This window comes from Larimichthys crocea, chromosome III (genome assembly GCF_000972845.2).
Source record: "Larimichthys crocea isolate SSNF chromosome III, L_crocea_2.0, whole genome shotgun sequence".
Classification (NCBI taxonomy): Eukaryota; Metazoa; Chordata; class Actinopteri; family Sciaenidae; genus Larimichthys; species Larimichthys crocea.
The window spans coordinates 9,793,860-9,817,176 of NC_040013.1; the positions used below are offsets into that span (position 1 = coordinate 9,793,860).

The window sequence follows — 23,317 nt, forward strand, 5'->3', positions numbered from 1 at the left end:
CGTGTAAAGAAAGAAAACGCTTGGTGCACCACACACTGTACACGGTAAGGAGGGGAGCTGTGAAGGATATTGTTAATACTTAGTTATAACTGAGTCATCACTAGGATTATTCTGTAATGTGTTTTCTAAACTGAATCTCCTCTGAGCAGTAACCCAATAACACAACAATCCAAAGAATATAAAAGGAAATATGAAATAAGACTGGTGAGAAAATGTGTTTTTTCAATGAATCAAATCTAAAACTACACAGTGCACACACACACAGGATTGTTCACTTGATAAACACTCACAAGAAGACTTACTGTGGACTTTTAAGTGATTTATATAAGACACATCAAAAATAAAACCGTGGTAGCTCTTCCGATCATAAATACAGTCAGTAGTAGGTTTTTTTTTTTTTTTTTTTGCTTTTCCACAAATATGTGCACTGCACGTTGGAAACATTTTATGCGTAAAAATGTTCCGAAAAACTCAGAGGTCCCTTTTTCCAAAGAACTTTTTAAAGACGGACTTGTTACGTTGCCGTGGCAGGCTGGCATAGCTCCTCAGAGCAGAGTCCTGATAGGAGTCCTGCTGCCATCCAGCTAAGGCCAGCAGTGGAGGCTCAGAGCTTCTGCTCACGGATGGACTGTCTGATGACTTGTCTCCGACTACAAGCGTCACACAGTAGTTGGAGCCTCTTTCCAGGCCTCTGCCTCCGGGGGTGTTTGGCATGGGTTTGATCTTCTGAAAGGTTGCTGAAAACATTAAAGAGAGCATTAGAACAGAAGAGCCGTCTACGATTTACAGACACATTAAAGATAATTTAACTGCAAAGTAACCTGATGTGAAGGAGTGGGAGCGACGTTTGTTGCTGAACCAGTCGTGATCACTGGATACAGGGGAGTGAGGGGAGGAGGACATGTTGTCACTGGATGCTCCAGACAGTCTGTGAGTCACTGTCTGCTTTAAACTGACTTCATCATCATCTGTGAGGGAGACAACAATTATTAAAATCAGAAACAGAAGAGCTAAGCTGCGAACAGTGAAACAACAGCCAGCTGTCTCTTGGCTGTTCTGTGACGCGTTCAATAGGTCTAGTAAGATGATACCTTAGCTCCCCCTAGTGGTACATATTACACCTGCAACAGCCTTTCACCAGCTTCCTCTGTGGTTAGAGCACTTACAGCAGTCTGACATTACAAAGATAAATGAAAGCCTTAATTCCTTTTTGAACTCCACAGCATCCTCAAGGGCAAAGAAGCAAAACCAGCTGGGTTGATAAAATCATTGTTGGGAAAATGAATAAAAATCCTGTCCAATCAATAAAGACCATAGAGGAGTGCATCGTCTAACCACCGGTGTCTCGATGGGAATATTCAGTAGCTGACAATGGTCGGTGGGGCTTGTATTGCATCTGCTAAGTGTGAACGCGGGGCAGATGCGCAGTTAGTTAGCTCTCCCCAGGTAAATATAGCCTTTGTCTACACAGCAGAGGGCCTTACCGCAGCAGCCTCCATCTGTGGACGAGATGGTCGACTGCTCATCCACACTCCTTAAATGACTCTGTGACATGTGGGTGAACTCTCTGGTGAGGACTACAATCTCTTTGGTTTGGGCGGCGCCTGGTGCTTTGCGTCTGGGGAAGGTAGAGGTGACATCATGTCGGGAGGAGCAGTGGCATTTGGCAAGACCATGACAAGTGGAGCAGAGGGTCGGTTTTCTGGAAGGTGGCAGGGAAACATTATTATGTTATTGTCGCCCTGTAGCATTTTGATTTGAAAGAACTGCAGGTCAATAAACGATCAAATCTTACAGGGAAATAGGGAAGTCTTGATCGAACGGGACACTTGATAATGAAGACACAGACTCACTCTGACCTTTAAGAGAAAAAGGAAATGCGTAAATGAATGATTTCCACAGGATTAGTTCAGAATTAGCCATCATTAGCTCTGAAATGAAAATGTCTACCTGTGTTCGCTTGTATTTTCATCATCCATTTCTTCATCATAAAGCGTGAGGAAGCATTCAGCAGATATTCTGAACCATCACGGAGTCTGAGGGCCAGACAAGACGACTATTACAACCTCCACATTCTAGACAGGTCAAACATGCAGCTGTCTATACATTTATATCTGTAATATATGTAGTATATGTATTATTTTATGAGAATTACCGTAGTCGAAAGCAGTTGGGTTTTTTGGTGTACTCTGGTGCAGGTGAACACTCAGCTGCCATGAGGTTCAGCGGCAGGCCACATGCAGAGCTCTGCAGCACAGCACAGATTGATCATCACTGACTTCATACGAACCAACTCAATTATTTATCAGTTCTATTCTCTCTGCTCTTATTGTTGTAAAATTTCTGCTTACCCTCAGTGTATCCTTTCTATCCTGGTAGAAGCACAAGGTGTGTCTGTATAGGACGGCGTGGTAAGAGTTCCAGCCTCGGGAGGCTGCCTGTGAAAATAAGATAAGAGTGTGTGCTGCTGACTGTGGGCTTTGCATTTGCTGACCGTGCTGGCTTAACCACTGAATGGAGCATTTCTTACTTTCTTTCCTCCCAGCTGCAGCTTGTGCTTCCTCTCAAGCGTTCCCTCCATAGACTGCAGCTCAGGCTTTCCACTCTGGGAGGGTTTAAATTAACACCAACATTTAGATGAAAAGAAAAAAACTCCTCTCTGCGGTTAATGGTGAGAGCCATGTTTCTAACAGGCAAAGAGCTTAACAGGCTAGTGTCGCTCTTACCAGGGTGATACAGCGCCCTCCTGTGGCCACTGATCCTTCCTGATTCTCCATGTCATCTAGGCTTGGAGCAGCTTTTCTTTGCTGACAGACACCGTCCAAACCCATGTGGACTGACAGTAGACTCATTGACTGGTCCTGTTCGGAAAGAGAAGATTCCACAGTCATCACTGAGGACAAAACATTAGATGCTCATGCAGTCGTGGTGCCTTTAAATATCAACACAACTGTGAAAAAACTACAGGTTTAGGGCAAAATGACTTCGATTTCCACTCACATAATAATTTACACACAAATTTGTTCGTTACTCGTTATTGTATGAACATTTAAATGTATTACTTTTGCCTTAATTAAGACTCTATTAATAAGGTGAGGTGGGTTAAAGTTTCAGTTTCACCATCTTATTCTTGTTTACTTCTGGTGCTATCGAGACATGCTCATTGTTTTGGTTTTATTGCTCAGGTTTAGGTTTCAGGTTTCGACGTCACAGTATATCAAACGCTGACCTCACCTTGGAACAACCCGTGTGCTCATCCACCTGCTCCCCCACCTCTGCCTCCTCTTCCTCCTCCTCTTCCTCTCTGTATTGATAAATATATCTCTGATTATCCCCTACATCTGGCAGCTTCACCGGATCCGACGCTGTCTCGTTCACCGTCACTGTGGTCTTGCTTGTTGGTTCCCTGTTAGGAAAGGCTGCCCAGGATCTCCTGTCCCCTATGGTCAATGAAGGGTGATGACCTTTGGGATTTTGCTCCTTGTCGTAACCCAGCAAGCTCTGAATGTAGGGGGGCAGTTTGAACTCAGCTACAAGGAGATTGGGTGCTGAGGCTGTGGCCAGGTTCCTATAGAGCACAGCCGGGGTTTTAGGTGAAGGTGAGCGGGAACAGGGCTCTCTGGATTGCTCTGAGGCTTCAGACTCTTCCTGGTTGGGCTGGTACATGATGTCTGAGCAGATGCTCTGTCTGTAGTTGGTAGTCTGGTTCCAGATGTCCTCCAGTTCTTCTTCTTCCTCCTCAAACTGCTGGTGGTCGAGGTGGACAGGCTCTGTTTCTATCTCTGCTGTGTCTGTTGATGGAACCGATGATGTGACAGTGTTCTCCATCGTTCTAGTGCAGTCTATACCTCCCACCTCAAGGGACATGAGCCTCCCCACCACTCCCTTGGGGTGCAGGATATCTGGACATGGAGCATCAGCACAAAGCTTGATACTGCTGGATGTGGAGATTCCAGAGTCTATTGAGTCCTGGCGAACACTCACACTCACTGTTGACTTCAGATTCACTACCATGTGAGAGGCTTGGCTCAGACACGGAAGTCCTGGACTCTCTTCACGCACACTCTGGTGTCTTGCACTTTTATGATACTGGTGTCCATTTAGGTCTCGAATCAGCGTATGGACACTGGGGCACGTGTGTTTGTGTTCAGCTGTACATTGGACCTGATTCACATAAATAGGGGGCTGAGATTGCTTGCTGGTCACATCCCTTTCAGCTGTGCTGATCTTAACCTCTGATGACATTTTGTCCCACTCCTGCTCTGCATCCTCATGCAGACTGAACTGCTTTTTAGATAGATCGTTACATGGTACAGTCTGATCCTCATCCTCTTCCAGGGAAAGAGGAGGTGGTGGTTGGATGCTCTCGTCCACATCGGGTAGATCTTTCACTACAACTTCTGAAGCCTGTGTCTCGGAAAAGGTGATATCTGCTGAACTGCTTGTGACAGCAGGAGTGGGTCGAGTCTGTTTGAAGGAGCTCAGGGCTGTGTGTCTCTGGGAGAGTGGGTCCGGATCAGTCCCTGCTCCTTTTTTGGACTCCGGCGGGGCGATAGTAATGATGTCCTGAATACTGGGGATGAGGGTCATGTCCTTAGGTAGGTCGAAGCTTAGCACAGAGCCCAAAGAAAGGAATCTGCAGTGGCTTCTCACATGATTTGTGGAGGGCGGAGTGGTAGGCCCCTCTGATACAGCATATGGAGTAATGCTGTATTCCCCTGAACACTCTGTGTCAATGTCCTTCAGCAGGGGATTCTTCATATAGGCCATCGCTTCTACTCCATCTCCACTCTTTTGTGAACTCTTTTTTCTTCTGCCTTCCTTCAGCGGCCATGTATGTGTGTCATATGTGATCGCCTCACAGGCGTATTGAGGCATCCCTTCTGTCTGCTCTTCCACTCCCATGATTTTTTGGATAGTGTGTCTGCGAGCATCTCTCTTCCTCTTCCTCTTCTTGCCCATTCTCTTAAGGCTGCTAAAGATGGAGCTGCTGCCACTCCCCGCCGAAGGGTGGAAGGTCACATTAGCCATCTGAGTCACAGGCGCTAAGGAAGATGTTGAGGCGGAGGAGGGCGGCAAGAAAGTAGGGGAGGCTGAGGCTGCAGAGCGGCTCTTTTGGCGGGGCAGGGTGATACTCTCATACACAGGGGCCACAGCCAAGTTGTTATCCTTGACATGCAAGTAGGTACTTACCTGTAAAAAGAAAAGGATGTTAGGTGTGTTTGAACTTTCGTATCACTGAGACTGTAAATGCTTTATCGCACATGGTTAACCCCAGATAGACTCATGCATGCAGGAGCCCTGCAGCCATCCCTCTGTGAGAACAGGGCTGTTTTATGTGTTACAGATGAATGATGACATGAGACTGAGGCAATCAGCTACTTTTCAGAGACAAACATCAGCCTCTTTTTCCTCTGCGTCCCACACTTCCGAAAAAAAACAATGGATTCAGGAATGTACAGTCCTCAGACAGCGATGCAGATGTATAAAAAAAAAAACGACACGAAAGACGAAAAAAATTAGATGAAAGGACAAAGAACACGAACATGACTGCACACTTGGACTTAATCAGAATCGTATGTGGCTGCACATGCCGTCATATGCAGCTGTAATGGCTTGACCTTTCAACTCTGTGACTAATCTCTTGTTTCTATGGAAGCACCAGACTATAAATCATAGTGCGCAGTCTGGGGGCCTTTCTTGAAGGTTCAGCACCAGTTCTCCGTCTAATGACTGCGCCTGTATTGGCGTTTGGGACACACTCCTGCTGGGAGCCATTGTGGAGCCCAAGTTTCATAGGAAGTGAGGGTGAGGTCACTTACTTTTACACAATTGGGGGCACAGCCACGGAGAAACAAACAAGACCAGGTTTACGTCAGGCGTTGTGGTGAAATGACAGAAGGAGAAGAGAGCGCTTCTGTCAACAGACTGTGTGTGTTTTTCTTACTCATCACCCTCATTCTGTCTCTGTGCCTGGCTCATTGAACTAGTTGAGGTCCAAAGAAAAGTTTTAATGTTGGAGGAAAGTTGGGTTGTAAACATACTGATTCAGTGTCTGATTTTCTGTTGGGAACTTAATTATTTACACAAGACACACTGAAAGGGCAAAAGGACTTCTAACAGATTCCTGCAGAGATGTTTTCACATTCACTTAAATCTAATATATACACATAAAGTTTACAGAACCTCAAGCTTAGATAATTCAGGCGGGTTACAGTCCTTTAAATGTCCTAGAATACAATTTGTAATCCATTTTTATCCGAAAAATAACAATAAAGAACTTAATAAATAACCTTTTGGGTTGACATAATATTATATGTGGTATCAATTCATTGTGTACATTACAATAATGAACTGAGCAGCAGTTACATAAAGACAGATTTGTGTTCACTAGCTGGAGTTCAGATGCATCACTACATTTCGTTTGTCATTGTTATTGTTATTTATGACATCTTTTATGTTTTCACTCATGCATTGTAAACATAGCACCTCTCCTTTCCCATCTCATTAAATATCACAGTGTGAAGCATGTACTTCACTAAAAATAGAATTTATTTGCTTTTGGATTTGCATTTATGACTGCAGCTAAGTAGGAAATTTTGACTTTTGACAGTAAAATGGTGTTGTCTTTTCTCACATTTACTGTAAATTTCCAACCGCAGTGTAGAGTAACTGAGATGGTGTGAGTGCAAATATGATAGCCCTTTGGCATGACCTGTTTCCTTCTACTCTTTTGCCTGGCTTGCAGACATGGCAACAACACGGGGAAGCTGCAGACCGGCTGTACCTTGTAACAGGGGTTAGTAGAGCATGCTGCCCCTAGAAAACAACTACACACAGCATGCACTCCCAGCACACTTTGAGACGCAGCATGCAATGCCAATTCACACCGCGCAATTTACCTCGTTTGCACTCTGTTGATAAATCTTTCTCTTTCGCTTTAAACTACCCAAAGTATTTTCCAAAAGCCCCTGGCAGCGCCTCCAAAAGTTTTTACAGGCAGAAGTTTGAGGCACAGTGGGCTAAGGGAGAAAACGGGGAAAAAGGAAGATATGAAGGCCAGAGGAGAGGGAGGAATGAACAGCAGCAGACAGTCGAGGAGGGAGATCCCATGCAGTGTCATTACAGAGAATGGATGTTACTGCACTGACTCTCAGGAGCAGCAACAAACATCATTCAGTAGTGGCATCGCATAATGGTGTTTGGTGGCTTTTAGTGTGAAGTCATGAGTGTGTGTCTCACCCTGTGGACAGGCTCAGAAGTCTCCTCCACTACCTCATCCGTCCTAGCAGGTGAGTCAAGCACCTGAACCTGGCTGTCCCCTGTGTTACCAAAGCTAAGGATGAGGTTGACCGTGCCCCCTAAAGCAGGGCTGCCGGGCTTTTTGAGGAGCACGATAGAAGGTCTGGGAGACTCTGAGGAGGTGGCCTCGCCGCTTCGTGGTCCAATGCTGTTCATGACCTCATACCCATCTTCTAACTGCTTCTCCTCCTGCTCCTGCTCAGCTTGTCTGAGTGGCAGGGATGAGCGTCGGCTGTCTCCTGTCGCCTTTAATTTGTCTTCATTGGCGGAGGTGACGACTGGGGACTGATGGGACATGTAGGCCTCTAGCTCAGGAGCTGAACTCTATGTAGGAAGCCATAAAAAAAAAGAATGAAGAAAGATTCACACTGGTGAATAAGCAGTACACACACAGTCTGTATCACTGATGTTTGTTTCCAAAAGCAAGAAACACATGTTGGCATGGTATTGTTTTCCCCACTTTTCTTCCACAGCAGTCAATCCTTCAGTCCTTGATTGTTGAGGTTTTGTGATTTATGATGAAGATTATCTTGATTATTGTGATTTATTGTTTTATTGTTTACAGAGACCAAATCTGCAGAACTACTTCAGGCTAAAGTTGTTTTGGTGGATTTTTTTTTATATAATCAAAGAAATGTCATAATGTGACTTAATGTGCGGAGTATGACAAAAGTATGACAAAAAAAAGAAAAAGGTGTATTTTATGTTTTTCAAGGATCTGTGCCTACAATAAATGCCTCTCTGCTGATTCACCTCTGTTATCGTCGAGCACATTGTGGCCTCAGAATAAATGTTATCTTGTGAAGACTCCTGTCTGCTCTTCTTGTGAAGCCACTGTTGTTTCTGAGCCCTCCAGTGCACCAAGATCCACCCAAGCATACTCCTCAGTTCCTCCATGCGCTCTTTTACCTGCAAGGCATCACGGTTTTTAAAATGCAGACAAAAATATATCATCAAAGTCAGTAGTGAGTCTGCTCACCATCTGTGTGAGGTGGTGATCTTTGTCTAAAAGGTTCCTCCCCGTGGCCACAAGCTCGTCAAACTCCTCGAACTTTTGTTCAATCTGCATGTCCAGCTCTGCGGCGAGCGGCCTCTGCCCGTCTTTCCCGAGATGCAAGGCGGTATCTGAGAAAATGCATGATCTGGTGTCTTCTGTCCATGAGCTGTTCAGGGGAGCAGAGGAGGAGTAGGAGGTGGTGGAGGAGGAGACAAGGAACAGAGCTGTGAGAAAAGCCATATATTCGAAAAACATGAGAATGACCAGACTCTCCCTGATAAGACAGACATTCATCGCCTTGTCACACTCCCAGGAAACTTGCGCTGACCGCCTCAGCACATCTTAAATTACACATTTCACTAGGGACCTGTGCTTGACAATGAGAACATCCTGTTCTTTCCTTGCAAGGATATTGTAATGGGCAGATGTTCTCACAAAGAGGATTATGAAACAGTGTCTGGCCCAGGAAGGGGTCACAACAACCCCGCGCCCCGCTTACATCATCGCGAGGTAGCTCCTGAAGAAGTCCTGGAGCTGCACGAACTCTCGCAGACGTGCTTTGTTCTCCGTCACACTCTTCCCCAGCTCTGTCCAGCCCTGCAGCATGGCCTGGATCTTTGCCCCAAGAATGTGCACTCTCTCTGGGCACAGCTCCTCCAACCGAGACGCCTGGTTCTCCAGCTCCTTTACCTCCTCCCTGATGACTTCATAGTCAATCTGTGGAGAATCACAATAAAAATCTATCATTTCTCATCATCCTCAGTATCACTCAAACAGCCTGTACCAATTCTATCTGTGTATGACGATGACCTCATCCTCAAAGCTTTATGCATGTTATTCAGTCCATATGGTTTACATATGGGCTGCCACGCTAAAGCAAGCTAGCAATCTTGACCATTTTTTTCCCTACTTTTGACGAGGCATTAATTAACAGCGTTGAGGGGTTCTCTGGGAGTAATACTTCATGTTTCTCAGCTACAGTACGCCTCAGGAACACTGAGGTTGTGGATGCCTGTCTGCTGACGGCACAGTTATTTCAGTTTGGAAGATTAGGTAATTTCTGCTCTTCAGCTGTATCAAGTCTGCACGCACACACACACACACACACAAACACAGCCATCTGTGTTTGTGTGTGTGTGTGCATGCGTACGTGTGATCAACATAACACTGCCCAAAAATGACTCATATAGATTTTTACCATCCCAAACCTCACCATCACCAACCCATGACCCATGGGCGCAAATACACACCTCACCAGATTTACTCACAAACACACACATACACACACACACACACACACACACACACACTTTGAGAGTTAACAGAACGATGACTCACACAAGCATAAATAAATATCCCGTGTGAATAATAAACTTTTGCACGCTCCATGTGTGTATGTGTGCGATTGCACGACGCAGTTTATATAATAAATGAAACACAGCACAAAGCGGGGTGGGCTGGCCCTTTTTTAGATGTGAGAAAATCTGGCACAACAGGAAACAGACTGTGGAACAATGTGTTGGAGTCGAGTGCGGGAAAGAGAGGAGGTGGGGGCTTCCCTTTTTTCATTACACCGAGCAAAATCAATGTGATGGAATTCTGGATCATTTTAAATATTTGCGCCATAATCACAACATGTGTCGGGATCTTCTTCTCACCTCCAGGTGGTCCTGCATCTCCTGCAGAGTCTCTAGGCCGCAGCGGTCTGGCTCACACTGGACAGCCATGTCTGTCTCCTTCTCCAGGATGTCCAGGCTCAGCTCCTTGCTACAGCACAAGCACTCCTCCACACGCACCGCCAGGCTGGCATGCTGGCGAGGCACAAAGTCATCATGAGCACTCGTAGGATGTCATTAAGTCATTATACTTCACTGTGTATTATTTGTTTTCCAATGAGAGCCACATTGCAAATTAGTGTTTAAAAATGGTGTCATGGAGTTCCCTCCGGGCGTGTGTTTGTGTGTGCATGTGCTCTTTTGACATGTGCTTTACCAAGAATAAATCGAATTAACGCAGAAACACTCAAGTGAGGAGGAGTGGTGGCTCGTTTGGGACCTATTAAAGTACACAGCCACAGACAAAAGGAAACCAGATGTGGCTCTATTGGTTTGTGCAGCTGTTTGTGACAAAAGTGGAGGAACTTAAAGACCATTCAGCACCATCTAAGATCTTTATAACTCAACAAACACTGAGGCAACCATCTAATGAACTAGAGCCAGAGCTCCCATGTGCACCCGCTGTCAATATAAACTGACAGCCATCTCCTTACCTTGCTCAGCAGCTCCTGGATGGCTTGGTCGTGGCTCTGTGACCGGCCCCTTTCCCGAACGGTGTCATTCAGCATCTCTACAGCCTCTCGTAGTTCCTCCACAGGGTCCCCCATGCTTTCTATCAGGGGTTCACCACCGCTACTGCTTTGGAGTCCCAGCAATGTTGGAGCTGAGGAAATCTCACTGTGAAGAGGCTGTTAGTTACAGAGAACGAGAGATTTGTTATCAAACAAGTCCAATATCACTGGAAAAGGTCACATCACATTCTCACATTTTCTCAATTACCCTTTGTAACACAGAAAATATGTGTTTTTTAAATACTCATATTGCTGAGTTTGGCACTATTTTTGCTGCCAGTTGTCACTAGATGAATACCTCACAATCAAACCATTAGCATTAAGTGAGAAAGGGTTTTTAAATGTGGGTGAAATGACCCTTTAATGCCACTTTTGGTGCTCAGCTTCTCACCTGGCCCAGGCTGTACTGATTACCACTGAGTTCCTGGCTCTCCTCCAGCTCCACACGCTCCAGGAACTCAGTCAGCATGCGTGTGTCCTGCAGCTCTGAGTTCTGCTGGGTTAGGGCACTTTGGACACGATGGTACCTGGGAAACACACACAGACACACCAGCAGGATTGTTTTTTAATGACCGTCTACACCTTAATCGTAATCCACATCTGCCTATACAGGCCTGCATCCATCAAAAGAACAACATTACAGAGACCACAAGAAGCACACTGAGTGCACATCATCATGCTGTAATCATATATCACGTGTCACATAAACATATCCTGTACTTCAGGCCATGGAGGTACCTTGTCCGTGCAGAGTTTATATTTGAGATGGTAAGGCGAGAAATTTCAAAGTGTATTTTTTCCAGAACAAATGAGCCTTAAGTTGCTTGTACGTAGCATTAAATAATGACATCACCCCAACTGTCTTACAGCTGCTTGGTGAGAGCCTCTACCTGCATCAATAGTTCCTCAGACTGCACAAGTGTCCATCCCTGCCTCATCTAACACCCCCACCCTGGAAACACTTAAACTGAGCTCTTTCCGTTTCTTTATTTTCTTTGGTTAACTCTGTGTTCTTTACAGAGTCTGAACTTGTGTTTATAGACGTTCAGGTACGTCCAGTGAACCAGCCAACACCATAAGGTTTGAATGAGAGTCTGTGGCAACAACCTGTCTTTAGTGTGCCAACCACCGAGAGGGGTGAACATGGAATGGGTGACTCTGACACACTCTGACAAGCTGTGGGTGAAGTGCATGTCAGGACTGCGGGGTAGACCTCACTAAGTGCTGCATGAATCACAAATGAATAAACTTGAGCCCTGCAATGAATGAGCACATGGAGAGTATTTTTTGCCAACTTGGATAAAAAATGGCAACTTATGAGATATATGGATATATATTTTAGTGGTTTATGGGGTGAAATTGTTTGTCTTAAAAAAGCTGGGGATTTCATGAATAAACTCTTCCATGTTGGACTGCAGACATGGCAAGCCCAAACCTGTGACCTCCTGGAAACACTGACAAAATTCTTACTTTATTTCCTGACCACAGTGACGAGGGAAACCACCAGAGTCTGATTGTTCAGATCAACAACACAAGTCTTCCATGATGATAGACATTAGGGGGATGCCCCTGACCTCTCCTTCTTTGAAAAACTCACTTTCTTTCCACCTCTCCAATGCGTGCCGGCAGGCCTCGTGTGTGCGGGTGACTGTGGTCGTGGAGGCGGTCCACCTCCTGCCTCAGAGCACGGAGCTCCAGGCTACGTGCTGCCACCTCTTTCTCCAGCAGACAGCTCTCCCTCTCAGCCATGCTCATTGTCTCAGGGTCACCGGCTAGAGCAGATTCCTTCATAGAAAGCTCCACCGACTCCAGCCAGGCCTCCAGGCTGCCCAGGGCCTGGAGTACTTTTACAACCTAGACAGTAGAGATGCAGAGAAGCTAATGATGTTGAGGTTGTGCTGTTTTGAATTGCAGGTGATTTATTGCAGAGAGAAAACAAGAGGTGATGTAGTGTACAAAGAAGACAATAAAAGATTTACCTCATGGAAGCAGACCAGCTCTGACCTACATTATTTGTAATAAAAGACTCACGCTTTCCAACTATGTCATCAATCTGGATAGATTTGCAACCTCTTTCCATCCCATAATCAAATTATATGGCAGCACAATTTATATGCCTTGGATTAGTCTTTATAAATTTCTCAGGGTATACCTTGTAGACTCTGCAAATTATGGTGGTACAGATGAAAGTAAATGAGCTTTTAACTACGGGTGTATGTGAACAGCACAGGCTCTGGGCCAGCATAAAGCTCCTCACAATGGGAGAACTAACCTAGAATCATCGATCATAACCATAAATTTCCCTTATAACTGTAGAGGTAAGTAACTTGCCCCCTTATGACTCAAGAGGAGTGCCTGTTGTGAGATGTTTTATGAATCTTACCCTAAACCCCAGCTCTTCTGAGGCCTGGAGAAACATGGCGTTCCTCTGGTGCCTCCTCCGCAGCTCTTCCCACAGGACCTCCAGCTGGCCTAGGAACTCCTCGATCTTGGCGCTGCCCGGGTGCTGTGCACGGACCAGCCCGCGGCCCTCCTGAGGAAGGAGTGTTAAACTGATGAGAGCAAGTGATGACTATGGACTATTTAGGTTATGAAATATAGACCTAATATGAACCTAATCTGCAGCTTTGGGTAAGTGAAGCACAGATTAATACACAAACCAGGCCTGTCAGGCTGCCCAGTTTTGTCTGGGATATTTTCATTCAAGGCATCCGTCCAGTGCTTATGTTTTAAGAGAACCCGTGAATATGACAGTGTGCATTGGCTTACTCTTTTGACCACCTCTATCCTGGCCCTGTTGGTGAGGATTTCTTGTTCCAGAGCGTGCTGACACCTCCTGGCCGCCTCCAGCCCTTCAAAGCTGGCTACTGAACACACCTGTGTGGCCATGGACACGTTGTCCTTCAGCCAGGACAAAGTCTGAGGTGCACAGTAGAGAAAACAGGGAAAGTGTTAAAGAGATGAACAGTAAACAATAGTGAACAGGAAGCACAGTGACCAGGATCCAGATTTTGTTTCTCATCCAAATACAATTACTGGAAATGAGAAAACAGTACCACACCAGTCAGTATACAATCACAGTTGAATGCCTGACAAATAATGTCTCATTTAAAAATGTGACATAATGTCTGTGGCTGGTTACAAGAAGAGAGTGTAATAGTGCAAAAACTGCAGTGCTGACTTGACAATTCATAGAAATGAATTCTGAGGTTGAGGTCCAGGATTTTACTCAAGATGATTAATTTTTGTTGATGTTCTGTAGAGTATACGGACAGTTGGTGATTTCTGGTGTGCCTGGCAGGGGTCACGTCACCTTGTCAGCAGACACGGTGAACTTCTGGAGCTGTACGTGAAGCTGTGGGTGGCCTCGCGGGGCGGCGGCAAGCTTGGGCTCTGCTCTGGGCTTCCTGCTGCAAAGAAAACACAGACATGTGACTCCAATTATGACTTACATAAAGACCTCTCATTATGTAAGTCACAGAAAGAGAGAGGGAGGGAGCGAAGAGGCGGGCTGAAATGAAATGTCACCTTTCCCCCTTCAATTGATGTCTGACGATGACATCATGTGCACAGGCAGGGCCGTCTCCCATGGGTAGGGAGGTGTGGTTCACTGATTGCTGCTCCTGGCTTTGGTTCCCTGGTGTCCTCCTACCAACCCCACATTCAACAGTACTCTGTGGACAAAAGAGTAAGAGTCTCTGTAGGAAAATCCAAAAGATCAGCAACATGACATGTGAGTAATGTTTTGCTTTCTCTGTCAGCCATCCACCGAATAAATGTTGACTGGATGCATAAACATCTCAAATGGAGGATTTTATCCACTGAGCAGTCACTAGACAATGAGGCGTTGCTGTAGCTCTCTGCTAACGTGAATGTTACAATGTGGCTGCACGACATGGACAGCTGCCCAGAGTAAAGTTTCTCCTGTAAATGACACAAAGCATACTTTCTTACAAAGGCTGGCTATTCTCAGTGAAATAACCCAGGCCAGGCTAAAGATACAAGCTATTTCTGTTTGACAGCATCAACGCTTGTAATAAAAATACTAAAGATGGCAGCAAAAGTTTAAATAAATTATAATTGCTTTATGAATGAACACATTAAGTCTAACACGGTTTCCAACATGTGCTATACCACTGATGACTAAAAAGAACCATTGCAGTTGGAAATATGACTTTTTTTTAAATAAAAAAAAACCCTATCCCCAACTCTCATTAAATAGCAGCAGTGTTTTTTTCAGCCTTAGATACTGATTTCCATGGCCGTCAACGTTGACTCTATTTAGGCCTATGTAGCTATAGCTGGAGCTTTAGACCTCTTCTATGTGCAGAAATATATTAAAGACGTCAACAGCCACTAAGCCTCTTTTACAACCATCTGAGTACTTTAAAGGTTGGCCAAAGGACTCAGCAGCAGGGCTTCCAATGAGAGCTACATGTATCTGGATCATTACAGAGAACACAGTGGGATATCCCGATTGTTGGTCTTTTTACTAACCGTCTACTGCAAAAAGCCAAGATCCACAAACCAATGTAAGAAGTCATGTACAATAATTAAAGATGTTACTTATTCACTTGTTGTTCTTCAAAAGGTTATTTTCTTTTGGTTATTTTTTTTAAATTGACTTGTGTTCTCTGTAACTGTGTATGATTTAAAATTCTAAGTCACACAGGTTTTAAAATGTGCTAAATAAACAACGTTTTGCTTGCTTTGGTTATGAGAACTTGTTGGTATAAATATGAACTAATGAAATGAACTGTGGATTTAGTACAATGCGTCCTATGCAGACATTTCTGTGTGAATCATACACACCATACTGTGTTAATTGTTCTGTATAACATAATGTTTTTTACAAATGCCAGTAAAAACAGTGTGGCCTCTGCAACAATCAACAAGGCAAAATATGCATCTGTCGATGCTTTCATGTTCAAAAATCAGTAATGCTGAATGTGCACGACTGCCAAAAAGCACAAAACAGACATTAATAATAATGTTTTATGGAGTAGCTTTAATTTAACCACGTTATTTTGGGAATGGGCTTATAGAAGAAGTGAGTCAGAGAGCTGGAGAAAAGTGTCGCCTCTAAAATGATGCGAGAGCTGCAGTAAATTGAAGGGATCTAACATCATACTTACATTCCAGTCATTTTATAGGCCGGTCTCAGTTTCATAGAGGCACATTATCAGCCCATTTATGTGCTAAAGCTGCAGAACTAACAAACTACTGTGATTCATTTGTTGGGGTCGATAACCATCGATGACGTCTCCTCCTCAGATATTTGCTTCTGTCCTTCATCCTTCACAGTGGCTTCCACTGTAAACAACTCCTGTAGCACGCTCAACATCGCACATCCAAAAGATCCTTTTAATGATTTGTTATGTCATTTTCGATGGTATTCTGCATTTTTAGGCCTTATCCAATCATCTCCCTTTTCAGCATACTTCTCCCTACCTGGGTAATGTTGATTCCTTTCTGTTTTCTACAGATCTCCTCTTCCCCTGTGCGTCTATCTGCAATGCGCTATGAAGTGATGTCAGCCAAGAACTATCACTTAGCACCAAGCCCATCTGGTCCACAGCCCCAGCATCTGGCTACAATTAGCCAGAGAAACAGACGATAGCCATGTTTACCTCAAGCAACAAGAGGCCATACCACTGCTAACACAGACATGGTCATATAGAGTCTAATGCATGTACGTGTACACATACAGACACTAAAACCTTTACAGTTACCTTTAATCACACCAGAGTGGGAGATTAAAGAGAGAAAGCATGTACGAGCATGCACGTGTCTGCAGACACATTGAAAGTACTTTCTACCAGCACACATTCAACTGCCTCAGAGTCACTATCAGCCCACAGACATGTGCAGCTGCGCCCTTACAAATACTGTAATCAATTCAGCACACCCGGGAGCTGCTAAAGCACAACGAAACTATGTGACAAATTACTTTTACTGTTCAACTGGTGGTTGAGCCCCGGCACTGAATTTGGCCCTTGGGCTCCAGGGTTTTGTTTCGAGTGTCTTATTAATCCTTCCATAAAGAGTAACGAGTGGGGCTCTCACAGACAGTGCACCCAGGTAACTCCCAGCTCCCAGTGCAATAAAGGCAACTAACAGCCAACGAGCTCGGTGCCTGTTCAGAGAAACAACTGAGTCTGGCCCGTTGCCCTGATGGACTCCTGTCACAGGTGGCGGGCCCACAGGGCCGGTAAGAACCTAAAACCATGAGTCAGGAAAATAAACGGAACCAGAATGGAAAGAGTGAAGTTGTCTCTCCTGGAGCATCTGGGTACTTTCACAATGAGCAAAACAAGGCTAGAGGCTCAGAAGCAACTTCACAAGAGCTTAGGGTCAACAAGAGGAGAGGAGCAATGCATTGTGGGATGCCCCTTGGCTGAACACAAATAGCCGCTGTGCAGTCACTTACGGACTATAAAGAGGTTTAATGTGCTAACTTAAAAGACTAAATATACACATAATTACTGGTTTTTAACATACCACACACTTAAGTATCTGGATCTCGTTTCTTCCAAAAGACGCTAACAGTATTTCCTTGTAGCTTTATGGGCCATTGGTTTACTATAGGAGCACCCACGTGTTCAATAAATCGCTGGTAGGCCTCCAAGATGAGGAATGTCATGTCTGAGAAGTCCACATGGTCGGCAGATTATCCACTCACCCTGGACTGACCCACAGACCATCTAGTAATATAGTAGTAATCCAATGACTGTGTTCTGTTGTTAGAACCGTTGAAAGCCAAGATTTTATTCTACCATAAAGTGAAATTTTCGGTCAGAGAGAAGGCCTATTTGCTCTGGCCCACCGTTCAACCATGTTGTACAGTCACGGCTTGACATTTTTCATGGAAACTTATGGAATTTTTGTGCCAGGGTAAATAACACCTCTAAAAGCTCTTCCTGTGACTCCTACGGGGCAATATTCATGACACTGGCAGAGTGGGGAAGACAAGTCGGCAAAGTTAGATATTTCTCTATCCTCTACAGTGCTGGTGTTTGAGTTTTAGAGTCAACCTGGCATTCATCCTGACCATCTTATCAAGGGCATCCTCACAACTTGGACATCAGATTACATTATTAAATGCAACTAACTAGCTGATAGAATGGAAAAATGGCAGCATGTTGGGTGCCAAGACTAGGAGCCGCTGCTGTACGGCACCAGCTCCAGAAACACTGTTATTTAGGAAAAACCTGCTTAAATTGTAAATCAGGCATTTTCCAAACCAAAGGACAAAGTGCGTCACTTTGTGGAGCCACAGAAGTCGTAGGACTGGAAGAGGCTGAGCTCATCTTTTACCAGCATTGATGGCGTTGTTCTCTCCCAGCCTAGAGCCACAGTGTGGTTTCTCCAGTAATAGAATGAAATAGTGAAGCTACTTACCACACAGCCTTTCAGACGATTCTGCTCCTCCTTCACCTCTTTTCCCATGATCCTTTGCGTCTCCATTCCCACATTGCACTCGGGTTCTCTGGCTGGTGTCAGGGGGTCAGCATCTTCCCTGGTGAAAGTGGAGCCAGTGGGAGAGAGTGTGGTCCTGTCACTCCTGCATGGCGAGCAGAGCAGGAGGTTACTGTGCTGCTGACAGCAGAGTTTTTTTGTAGGCCCGTGATGAACTCCAATTATGGCTCTGAAGTTTTCTACCAGTGTTTGTGTTACTTGTTTTAAATAGCTATGAAACGCAGCTGATAAGACAGAGAGATGATGTAATATTTGGATCTAAAGATAGCCTGCCGACGTGAGAGGCTCTCAGCCTGAGAAATATTTGGAAAGCTGGAGATGTTGGAGATGGATGTCAGAACTTTGGACTTGAGTTATTCCTGACTGTATTTATTATTATAAAAATGGAAAATCTTTTTTGCCCAGGTAGGGTATAAGGATTGTAATGTTATCTATTGGCCGGTCTACTGGACTGAGATAAAAATGAAAAACTACTGGCCAGACTAAAACTTAAATTTGACAGGAATATTCATGGTCCCCAGAGGATGATGGCTTTAAATTTAAACCGCACTGTATGAAGCACTTTTCAAAACAATGTTGACCGCCTCACCACCACTATCACTCAATGTTTCCACTTTTACACAAGAAAAAAATCTAATGCACACATTTTCTAAATTGACTGATGCTTCCCAAGATAATGATGACCTTTTACGTTTTGGACATTATTGCAAAGAATTCCACATTTTTCTCTACAGGGCTGTAACCAGTGTCAGTATATGATTTCTTACAGTTCACTCCCAGCACAGCATTGAAATGTGGCTGTACTCATTAAGTAGATATTGTTTCAAATAGTCTAAAAAAAGTCTAATGACGTAAAGGTCTGAATTCTTACTGTTGGCTATTAATGTAACAATAAATTTATTTTACAAATGCCATAAAAATAACTAAATATTCTTGTAAACATGTTTTTATCTTAGATTCAGCAGACTGTTCAAGGTGACGGCAGAATTTTAATAGTGAGAAGAGAGAACAAATCATGTTGCCAAATTGACTCAGTAAGCCAAGACATTATTCACCTCATACAGTAATCAAACACATGGTCAACTTCCAAAGCAGTCCAGAAAACGGAATATTATAAACCAAAAACTGGGTGGTGAGTGATGCTGTGTGTGGCAGTTGGTCTCCAAACATCCAACAGACTGGTCCTTCACTTTGCTTATAATTTTTCACTGATTGAAACCCAAATTAAACAAAACTAATCAAGAGGGAGAGAGAAATCTTTATACAAAGCTCATTTTCATTTGGGAAAACGTCCTCTAGGTTTTTTGCCAATGTAGACTTTAAATGTAGAGTACCAGAAGAGTAATAACAGAAAAATACAGTTCCAGCTCAGTGGAAACCAGCAGAGGACCAATTACTAGGTGAAATGGCGCATGTGTTCACAGGGCCACCAGAGTTGTTGTGCTATCCTTGGCCTGCTGTCTTACCTGAAAATCTTCTGAAGAAGAGCCCAGCAGTCCTTCACCTCACTCTGCTTCTGTGTGACGCCGGCAGCCAGCGCAGGATGCAGATTGGACAACTGGGATACGCTCACATCTAACATCTACCACACACAGGCCTGTAGGTTAGGTAGAGAAGGCTTCTGCAACACACTTTCAGGATCTGATCAAGCAGTGCTACTTAAAAGTGAAAAGATATTTCCTACCATGATTTGGCTGGCAATGTCACGTATTTCTCTGTCTCCAAAGCTGTCCAACTCTTTGGATGCAGACATGCTTTTCCTCTGAAAGAGAAAATGCTTTATAAGTAAACTCATAAAATGTGAATCTCTGATCTAAAAGAAAAGGAATAATCAAACCAATCGAGGAATTGTACCATATTATTGATGGCAAACAACGTGTTATCCGCCTGCTGGTAGAACGAGGACACCTCCAGTGCCAGCTGAAGATTTTCATGGTAGTTTTTTAGATGAGACTGGACCTTCAGCCACCTGCACACAGCAGATCATAGTGCAAATAAGTTCAGAGTTTATCTCAAGATTGAAGTTTCTTGCAGTGCACAGTAGTTCAACTTAAACATACATACATTTTATTGATGTGCTTCCTCCTGCTGGAGATATTTTTGCCATCTGTCTTCCCTTGTTTCTCCAGTTTCAGGGCCAAGTGGTTGATCTCCTCATGGAGGTTTCTGTAGAGCTGCTCATCCTGCAGTGAAACAGGGGAACACAATCCAACTATGACCTCAGCTGTCTTTACCATGCACCCTGGGAGACAAATTACTGTCAGCCATAGATAAATGACTGTGAAACCTCCACAAAATCGTAATATAAACCATTAACATATGGGAATGTGTATATTCTTACGTCATAAAACGTTGTTAAGCATTTATAATGTTTTTAGTCTTACCTGTTTCAGATCTAAAATTCTCCTGGTCAGCTGCATTTTGTCAACATTCTCCTCCAGGACATTCACCAGAGACTGCTCCTCTTCCTGCTGGCACACATAAAAGTCAGTGTTTATAGCTCCCATTTGTTGGGAACCCAACCATTATTTCTTTTCAGAGGCACCAGGATTAAACAACATTAGCCCCGCTACCAAGGTGGATGCTGAACAGAGGTAGCCTGCAGCGTTAGGAGAGGAACTTTGAACTTGATACTAATGTACAGAGGAAAGGATGAGCGGAACTAAATGGAGAATACCATCTCCTCTGGGGATGGATGCTTTATAGACTTCATAAGCAACATCTTCCATTACATTACCACAGGTCTATTATCAATCACCAGTTCCCTTGTGCCAGACATAGACATGAACAGAGAGATAAACATAGGCACTAGATTGCTTTTTGATAATGACAGGCAGATGTTTTACACCGGTGTATATACACAAACAGGAGATGTCTTCAGGATACTGAGCTAATTTCCTCTATTAGCAAGTGCTGTTTTTTGAGCCAATTATCTTGACAGCTGTTGATTAGAACTGTCCGTCCTCTTAATTTTGCCTCTGGCCCAACTGTTTTTGGTATTAATCATTACAGTTGGAGAGCTTGATTACTTTTCTGTTTAGATAAATGGGTAAAGAAAGGAAGGAAGTTTGAGGAGACGAGGAAGGAGTGTGGACAGGATCAGAAACATGAAAAGAGCTCAGGAGTCCGTGAAATGAAAATTAAGAATTTAAGAATTACGTGTTCTAATTTAAACACGTTTCGTATTTCACTTACATTAGTATCAGTGCTAGCACCCTAAACTGCACACATTGCCAAAAAAACAAGGTTTTACTCACTAGTCTAATAGAATTGGCTCTGAAAAGGATGACAAAAAAGGCAAAAATAGCTCTGCACATAGCAACAGAAAAGCAGAGGAGTGTTTTTCTTGCCTTCTCTTTAATCCATGCCTCCAGCTTGTCCACTTTCTTGTTGAACTCCTGCAGGTTCTTGGCTCCACCCAGGGCCCTTGTCTGATTTGCAGCCGTTTGTTTCAAGGTCTGCCACTGGTCCCTGAGCTGGCTGAGCTGTTTCTTCACCAGATCAGAGGTGGGGTTCATCTTGCAGATCAACTGCTCACCCATCTTTTAAACCAGAAAAAGAAATGCAGTCATTGTTTGTTTTAGGTGTAGCACAGACGGAGCGGCCAGACTAACATAGAACAGTGGCTGAGTTCATTTGACACCTCAGGTTTGTCAGGGACGTTGCTCATGTGCCAGCTGGCTTCACAAATGTTGGAAAACTGCCAATAATTTCTTGGATATACCCTTGAAAAATCTCCTGGTTCTGCTTCTGCCCTTCCTGAGCTGTCTGAGTGTCGGGGGAGGTTAATTATCAGCGATGTAACATTTCCAAACATTTTCTCCAGAGGGTGAAAGTAAAAACTGGCTTGACAGAGCCGTCTGGAACACTGAGGATCTGCTTTTCTCTCTGGTCGACTGGAAATGCCTATGAGAGCATTATGCTATGTGTTATGTGATCTGACAGACTGTTTCAGCACCAAAGACAGTGATTAATGGTTACAGTCAGATCTCCATTACCTGTTAAAAAGTAAACATTTCATTCTGGATGTGGGCTGTTCTCATGTGCTTGCTCTGGCAACTTGGTAATATTCGAGTGAGGGCCCTGCCTCGTGTTGAATCACTTTGTTACCTGGTTGAGTTGAATTAGGGTGTTCTCAAAGTCTTTGAGATCTCTCTGAAGCGTCTGCGAGGCTTCCTCCCAGTCCTGCAGGGGGCAGCGCTGAATATTGCATCCATCCTTCAAGTCTTGAAGCTTGCCTTTGATCCAAGCCTCTGCCTACATCACACACAGACACCCGCACAAATGTTAAAGATAGTAGAGCATTTATGTCTGTTTATAGACCTGATTCAGCTATTTGATATTCGAGTAGATCAATATTACACATGGATACTTGACAAAGTTAATCAGATTTCTTATGAAGAATATCAAGAGCTTGCACATCCAACGCCCACTCAAAAAAGTAGTAGTCACAGCCACGTTTTCTTGCCTGACTTAGAGTAATACAGAGCTTTAGACACATCAAGAACAGTCCTTTGTTCTCCAATGTCATGTTATGCAGAGCAGAAGTTTCTCTTGGCAAGTGCCTGGACTCCGAAACCTGCATGAGGCTTTGTCTTGCAGAGCTGCCTTTTCTGGCAACATTTGTATGGAATGAAAACTGCAAACCAGGTGGCCAAAGTCAGAAAGTGTTGGAAAGTACGTGTTTGTTTTCTGCAAGGAACCCTGTGTGGAAGTCAGTGACCCGCCCAAGTCACAATAATCAAATGGACTAATAAATCAACTCAGGTTCTTCCACTTCTCAGATCCTAAATGAGTCATAGTCAGTTGATAAATAGCAGAACTTCATTTCTCACAGTGCGCTCTTGTGTACTCTGCTGAATGTCAAATAACAGTTAAACATACAAATAAGTCATTATAACATGACATCAAAGCTTTATTTGTCAAGGAATTCAGTATGACTGGCAATGAATAATATACTCTTCAGTAACCCTTCGTTTAAATCAATAAAAAAATCAAGACCACACATGACACAGCCTCCAAACAACACTTTGCTTGAGATTAAAATGTGATGTCACTTCTCCTCTAAGAGGCAGGTCATTAACTTTTACAAAGCCCCCAGTGCAGCGGAGGTATTTCTGGTTGAACAGAAGGAAAAGAGCTTGACAAAACAGGCCTGCCCCTATCTCCTCACACTGGCTCCCATGGCATTA

The 23,317-nt window shown here is 44.0% G+C and overlaps 1 protein-coding gene across 6 annotated transcripts in view; it reads right to left on the minus strand.

Annotated features, from left to right (window-relative positions):
* Positions 1–212: 212 nt before the first annotated feature.
* Positions 213–23,317, minus strand: part of mymx (myomixer) — a 28,691-nt gene continuing 5,586 nt past the window's right edge. The window contains exons 4-34 of one of the 6 annotated variants that reach the window (XM_019260065.2): positions 22,236–22,382; positions 21,476–21,667; positions 20,510–20,596; positions 20,190–20,308; positions 19,980–20,094; positions 19,810–19,887; positions 19,592–19,707; positions 18,048–18,210; positions 14,175–14,320; positions 13,960–14,053; positions 13,416–13,565; positions 13,030–13,179; positions 12,244–12,500; positions 11,038–11,173; positions 10,569–10,763; positions 9,958–10,110; positions 8,799–9,016; positions 8,282–8,465; positions 8,056–8,211; positions 7,243–7,626; positions 6,903–7,022; positions 3,235–5,193; positions 2,727–2,861; positions 2,531–2,605; positions 2,352–2,438; positions 2,156–2,247; positions 1,951–2,036; positions 1,796–1,859; positions 1,485–1,702; positions 822–968; positions 213–737 (exon numbers count right to left, since the gene is read on the minus strand). In XM_019260065.2, coding sequence (XP_019115610.2) covers positions 472–737; positions 822–968; positions 1,485–1,702; positions 1,796–1,859; positions 1,951–2,036; positions 2,156–2,247; positions 2,352–2,438; positions 2,531–2,605; positions 2,727–2,861; positions 3,235–5,193; positions 6,903–7,022; positions 7,243–7,626; positions 8,056–8,211; positions 8,282–8,465; positions 8,799–9,016; positions 9,958–10,110; positions 10,569–10,763; positions 11,038–11,173; positions 12,244–12,500; positions 13,030–13,179; positions 13,416–13,565; positions 13,960–14,053; positions 14,175–14,320; positions 18,048–18,210; positions 19,592–19,707; positions 19,810–19,887; positions 19,980–20,094; positions 20,190–20,308; positions 20,510–20,596; positions 21,476–21,667; positions 22,236–22,382 — 6,489 coding nt within the window. In that variant the 3' untranslated portion in view covers positions 213–471. Of the gene's footprint in view, positions 738–821; positions 969–1,484; positions 1,703–1,795; positions 1,860–1,950; positions 2,037–2,155; positions 2,248–2,351; positions 2,439–2,530; positions 2,606–2,726; positions 2,862–3,234; positions 5,194–6,902; positions 7,023–7,242; positions 7,627–8,055; positions 8,212–8,281; positions 8,466–8,798; positions 9,017–9,957; positions 10,111–10,568; positions 10,764–11,037; positions 11,174–12,243; positions 12,501–13,029; positions 13,180–13,415; positions 13,566–13,959; positions 14,057–14,174; positions 14,321–18,047; positions 18,211–19,591; positions 19,708–19,809; positions 19,888–19,979; positions 20,095–20,189; positions 20,309–20,509; positions 20,597–21,475; positions 21,668–22,235; positions 22,383–23,317 lie in introns of all 6 variants that reach the window. The other 5 variants (XM_019260064.2, XM_019260063.2, XM_027277753.1 and 2 more) reach the window with 5 other exon arrangements.